Source organism: Myotis brandtii, unplaced genomic scaffold (assembly GCF_000412655.1).
Source record: "Myotis brandtii unplaced genomic scaffold, ASM41265v1 scaffold30, whole genome shotgun sequence".
Taxonomy (NCBI): Eukaryota; Metazoa; Chordata; class Mammalia; order Chiroptera; family Vespertilionidae; genus Myotis; species Myotis brandtii.
Window position 1 is genome coordinate 3,524,022 of NW_005361458.1, and position 6,770 is coordinate 3,530,791.

General features: G+C 42.1%; 1 protein-coding gene across 2 annotated transcripts in view; it reads left to right on the forward strand.

Annotated features, from left to right (window-relative positions):
- Window positions 1-6,770, forward strand: part of FREM1 (FRAS1 related extracellular matrix 1) — a 155,645-nt gene that overhangs the window by 98,919 nt on the left and 49,956 nt on the right. The window contains exon 24 of one of the 2 annotated variants that reach the window (XM_005869602.2): window positions 2,017-2,281. In XM_005869602.2, the coding sequence (XP_005869664.1) occupies window positions 2,017-2,281 (265 nt within the window). Of the gene's footprint in view, window positions 1-2,016; window positions 2,282-6,770 lie in introns of those variants that run through there. The other variant, XM_014542375.1, reaches the window with a different exon arrangement.

The following is a 6,770-nucleotide window of genomic DNA, read 5'->3' on the forward strand; positions in this document are numbered from 1 at the left end:
AGGAAAATGAGAGGATTTCTTGGGTGAGGCTTGGAGACAGGTACCTGTCTTCTTATATCTGAATTGCAATTAATTTCTAGGCTAAGGGGAGGCTGAGCAATAGAAACTAGTTGCCTGCCCAAAAAGCAAAGGAAACCAGTCTGCCTCAGCTGACATGTGGTTATTTCCTAAAAGGACTTGTGAATACATTAAGCTGTTAACATTGTCAGAGGTTCCGAATTTATTCTCTTTGTTTCTTTTTTTAAAAATATATTTTTATTGATTTCAGAGAGGACGGGAGAGGGAGATAGAGAGATAGAAACATCAATGATGAGAGAGAATCATTGATCGGTTGCCTCCTGCACGGGCAATGCCCACAACCCAGGCATGTGCCCCAACTGGAAATTGAACCATGACCTCCTGGATCATAGGTTGATATTCATAGGTTCATCTCTCTTTGAAACTACACTGAATTGTTAGACTAAATCATAACCCTAATATTGAGCACTTGGGTTAATTTCATTTGGGAGCTATTATATAAATAGCAGGCCCTCCAGGTGTGCTGTGTCTTCTGATTTGCACAGTGGCCAAAATTATGTCCCAAACTGTCTCCAGATATTGCCAAATGTCCCCTGGGGGACAGAATCACCCCTCATGAGAAGCACTGGGCAAAAGTTATATCTGCTTGCTGTTTTATTTTTACTTCTTAGTTCCTCATGGGACAGAATATATTTTAAAAGTTTTATTGACATTTACCTATTTAAAATTAGAATTGGTTTGGCATTTACTTCACTCACATTTCCTTTTGGCTATTCACCCATTTAGTGTTGAAGTATAATAAATCCCTATGTATTGAAGAGAGGAAACAAAATAATATAGAGTTTTAGTTTGTGCTCTTGAGTCACATGGCTTGAGTAGGGACTTTAGCTCTACCTTTTATTAATTGTGTAATAATTAATGAGTTAGCATTTCTATGCCTTAGTATCCTCCTCATTTATAACCTGGGAAATATGGCAGTATACCATCTTATGGCATTGGTGTGACGATGTCAGAGTCCCGAGGCCTGTGCCTGGCACAGAGTGGAAACTCTTTATTTTAGGTATGATCATATTTTTTAATGAATAAAATTGGATTATAATCCTTAATTTGTAGAACTCTGTATCACTGTCCATGTGTGACCCGCTCTGCTTCACTCATTCATTCATATATTCTTCTAAAAATATATAATAAACACCTATGCAACCACCATTCAACTCAGTCTTTGAACAGTATGAACAGTAACCACCATCTACCTCTTCCCATCCTCCATCCTGACTTCTGTGCTAATTTTTTTCTCACTATTGTTTATAGTTTTCTGGGACTTGCTCACGAAACTAATAAATGTTAGTAAGCTGCATCTCTCTGTGTGATTGCAGGGAGCTGTCGTTCATCCATTTTGCTATTGTGTAAGATTCGGTTGTATGACTAGACCACAGTTTGTTTATATGATACTCACTTTTTAAAAAGGCATTTGGGTTGTTGCCAGCGTTTTCAATTAGAAACAGTGCCGCGGTGACCTTTCCGGTACGTGCCTCCTGGGTGCTTCTCTCCAGTGCACAGCTGGAGTGGAATCTCTGGGTCAAGGCGTACGTGATATTCAACTCTCTACAAAATAATGCCCAATTGTGTACCAGTGTGTTCTACCAGAATCACAGGAAAGATGATCTTGATCTACATCCTTTTCAACACTTCACGTCATCAGACCTCCACATTTTTCTACTCAGTCGATTAGGAGATGGCAATTTATTGTGATCTTGATTTGTATTTCGATTATTGAGATTGAGCATCTATTTGTACTTTTATTGGCCATATGTGTTTCCTCTTCTGTGTAATATCTACTCATAGTTTTTGCCTATTCTTTCGTTAATCATAGTTACAGAAACCTTTCTACCTCATGTTAGCTTTGATTTCTGCACACTTTGGCTGTTTGTTTGTTTTTGACCTTGGACATTTTTTTTTAAATTGGGGTTCTTGACCACAACCTCTTCTGCCCTGTAGGTGATATTGTCATCCTTGCAAAGCCGCTTGTGGTGCCGCAAGGTGACAGAGGTTTCCTGACGACCAGCACTCTCCTGGCTGTGGATGGAACAGACAAGCCTGAGGAACTGCTCTATGTCATCACCTCCCCACCGCGATATGGCCGGGTGGAATATGTCCACTACCCTGGGGTCCCCATTATGACTTTCAGCCAAATGGACATAGCAGGACAGGCAGTCTGCTACGTGCATAAGAGGAAGGCACCCGTCCACAGTGACACATTCAGGTGAGCCCCTAACTGTTTCAGAATTCCTTCCCTGGCCCAGCTGGCCTGACTCAGTGGTTGAGCGTTAACATATGAACCAGGAGGTCAAAGTTCAATTCCCGGTCAGGGCACATGCTTGGGTTGCAGGTTCGATCCCCAGTGTGGGTTGTGCAGGAGGCAGCTGATCAATGATTCTCTCATCATTGATGTTTCTCTCTCTCCCTCTCCCTTCCTCTCTGAAATCAATAAAAATATATTTTAAAAAAAGAAACCCCTTCCCTGAATTAATGCTTAGAAAGACGAAAGGAAGGGAAAATGAATCCTTTTCCAGCTCTGGTATGTCTGTGCTCTTCTGCTACCTAGTTGTATAAAGGTGAAGGTGCACAATTAAAATGACAGCAGCAAGGCAAGAAATGAGGGCTTGTTTAAAAATAAACACATAAGCAGATTTCAGTGCAAGCTGTTCTATGAGGAGGAATGTGGAGACATGAGGATGCCTTCTAAAGGGAGACATAGAAAAGGAACTTACCACTTTTTTGAGGATGTTTTTCTATATGAGGAAAAGGTATTTACTAGTAAACATTTGGCATAAGCAGATACTGCCTGTGACACAATGTGTTTGGGTAACTATATCATAAATCATATTGTCATGCAGTGGATCATATTTCCCCATAGAAACAATGTTATGATGGGGGGCTGTGCACCTGTTCAAGGATTGTGCATCAAATAAATCATTGGAATGAATAACAATCTGGTGGAAAGGCAAGGAAACTACGTTAGTGAAAGTCTACCTTCATTTAAAATACTGAAATCTGTTTCCAGTCACTTAAAGCAGGAGAGACTCTAGAGGGCCCATCATCTGGCTGTTCTCAGAGCTGGCAAAGTCAACGTCCTTGAGAGAAATGCAGGTCTTCAGGGCTAGGATAAGAACCAAGAAATCCTGGACTAGCCTTTGGGGGAATCATGGTACATATCCAACCCTGAGTTTTACCAATTAAGAAGGAGGCCCCGAGAGCATTGGTTCATCTGTCATACCTGCAGGGATTCTGAATAACTTTCACCATGTCGGACAGAATATAACGTTCAAAGGAGTGCCATCAAATAACATAAATGCAGCATACTCCTGTATTACTCAATGGTTCCCCATAAATTCTAAAGTGCACCAGTACACTCAGGTTCAAATACCACACACTGTCATACATTTTTATCCATCTAAATTCAATAGGTTTGCTATGATGACCACGATTTAAATGTCAGTCAAGATGATTTTTGCTTGCTTTTTTAGAATTAAGAATCAAGATTTGGATAGTTTTATAGTTAAACAGAAAAATCCAAGGGAGTTTGAACAAATACCTTTTTTTTTTCTCTTGACAAATGTCCTTAACAAGCAGATAATCATTTGATTAATCAATAGCTTCATAACCAATTCAGTGCTTGAATGTTGCTGTCATCAACTAAATAAAACATGAGATGTAGGGATTCCTTTTCACATTGGTTCTTTTGCTCAAGAAGTGATGCCGTATAATTGTTGAGGCACAGGCTTAAGGTCAATTGCTGCCTCCATTACTCGGTCCATTTACTTGCACTTACTGCCTCCATTGGCCCTCATCAAGCCACACTTCCCCCTGTGCTCCTGTTTCCTCTTTTGTGAAAAGGAATGATGCTCATAGTACCTGCATCCGGGTTGTTAGAAGGTCTAAATGAGCTTATACATATAAAGTACTTAAAGTAGTATGTGTCGCTCAGCTGGTGTGGGTCAGTGATTGAGATTGACCATCGACAAGTGAACCAGGAGGTCATGGTTCGATTCCCAGTCAGGGCATATGCCCCGGTTATGGGTTTGATCTCCAGTATGAGGCATGTAGGAGGCAGCCAATCAATGATTTTCTCTCATCATGGATATTCCTATCTCTCTCTTTCTCTTTCTCCCTCCTCTCTGAAATCAATAAAAATACATATTTAAAATATCAAAACAGTATGTGGCACCTAAGAAGAACAAAATAAGTATTAGCTGCTATTATTACTACTGTTGTTTTGTTACCATTTTTTATTATATCCTTTCCTGGCACCTTTTCCCTCCTATCCTTACAACACCAAACATAATATTAAGGGAGGAAAGAAGTTACATTGTTCTTTTTCCCCATTAACTACTGGACAGTGGTGCTTCTTGGTTTAATCCATGCATATCAGATTCAGGGCTTTTAATATTTTGCTTGTTTCTAGAACCTTTTGCTCTCCTCTATTCCCATTCCTCCCAGTCAGTACCCACCAGAGAGTCTACGGAAGACATCACTAACTTTATTGGAGAAGCCAGTGATCCTGCTGAAGAAGCCAATGAATAAATGAATATTAGGTATTAATCAGATGGTGGTGATGAACTAAGAATGGAAAACAAAATCTCCACATTTGGTGATACTTAAAAATTTACCTGATTCACAGCCATAGAAAGCCTTACTAGAGGGCACTTTAGAAATCATTTAGCCCAAGAATCTCTAGAAATTACCCAGGAGATTTATAAAAATACCAATTCTTGGGCCTCCGTGCAGAGGAGGCTTTGGTAAGTCCTGTGTGAGGAATCTGTGTGAGACGGATGCAGTGAGGACCAGACATCCCTGGCCTGGCCCAGTCCCTTGTTCTAAGTGCGTTCTGAAGAGCTTTGGGGATATCCAGAAGACACCTCGGGCTTCCCAGAGACAGAGAATCAAGGGGCTGAATTGGCGGGGCCCTGGGCCCTCACCCCAACTTACTAATAGAGCTTTGTTTTGTTTTGTCAGAGCTTTGGGGGCCACACTGGACTTCTTCTGAGCAAGGTTTTCTTTTAGCAAAAAGACGGTGGCCCTGTGGCCCAAAGTGAGTGATAAAAAGATGCAACATGAGTCAGGACGGCCCAGGGGGCAGGGAATCAAGAGTGAGAAGCCACTCCCTTACTATTCCCTTCAGTGTTCTCCGTGCTTCGGATGGTTGCCAGAAGGACGTCTCAGGCCTGTGCTCATATGTCCTGAACAGCTTTTCAATATTGACTGTTTTCCCTTTTTAACAGAGAGTACAAGCCGCAGGCTCCAAGACATCGGGCAACAATAGCTAGCTAGAATTAAAAACATTATTTTCTTATATGTATTTTGTAGTATTTATGGTGGTTTTTAGTAGTTAAAAGGTTTCCTTTTAAGTATATTGATTGAAGTAAAAAATGTGAGTTGAAATGAAGCAAAGTATCCTAAATAATAAAAGGCTAATATGCAAATTGACCAAATAGCAGAACGACCAGTCACTATGACACGCACTGACCACCAGGGGGCAGATGCTAAATGCAGGAGCTGCCCCCTGGTGGTCAGTGTGCTCTCACAGGGGGAGCACTGTTCAACCAGAAGCCGGGCTCATGGATGGCGAGCACAGTGCACAGGGAGCGTGCCTAAACTGTCAGTTGGACATCCCCCGGGGGCTCCCGGACTGCAAGAGGGTGCAGGCCGGGCTGAGGGACACCCCCCCCCCCCAGTGCACGAATTTCGTGCACCAGGCCTCTAGTTAAGTAATAAGAGTACAGGTAATACAGGAAAATGGACAAAATTATGAAGGTGATGTTTGAATGACTCAAGAGTAGGCAGCAGGTCTATAGGTAGAAAATAAACAACAAAGGTTGAATGCATTGATTGAGTCCAATCCTTTCATTGGCACATGGGAACGATTGTATCGCTTTACACCCGCATGCATCGGGCAGTGTGCTGGACCCCTTTCCGTATATCATTTCCCTCCACCTCCACCTCGAGAGAGACAGTTTGTACCCATTTTATGCCTGAGAAAACTGAGGGTCCAACAGGCAAAGAAAGCCACCTAAACTGAAATAACAGAATCAGAGCTGCATTTGGGCTGAGACCTCCTTTTGGAGAGTTCTTCCCATGAGACCTCACTGCACCAATAACTGGTGGAGAATCTTCACTCGTGGGAAGGAACCTCCTCATTGTGCCGTTCTGAGATTGGGCCAGCACGTTTGCATATTTATAACGGAAGAGCCTAGCATCTGCCCCAGACCCTCGTTTTAATCTTGTCATTCCCTAACCCAATCAGGGGCGGCTGTGCTGTTTGTCAAGTGGCGCTGAACCAAAGCCGAAAGCCTGTTTTAATGAAAGTGTGATCGTGGTGCTTTTTAAAAATTAAATATATGCAACCAATCTAATCACCTAAATTTATGTTGCTTGCTGTTAAATCTGGCAAGAAGTTTGGCTTGGGTCGGAGAGATAAATTCTGTGGTAGAGGATCCCCCGCCCCCTTCTCTTTTTAATGTAAGGTATGGCAGCATTAATTAAACGGGGAAAGGGGGCGTTTAATGATCAGATTTTACCTTCTGCAGAAATATTTTGTGAATCATAAATTTCCCCCGCATTGTTTGGTGCCGCTGGCCTGGAAGAAAGATTTGGCAGCACATTCTAGGACAGATGACACCAAGTGATTAGCAAGCTGACTTCAGCTGCTGGCAGCCGAGCACGAAAAGAACATGCTAATGTCCTCCATTTTG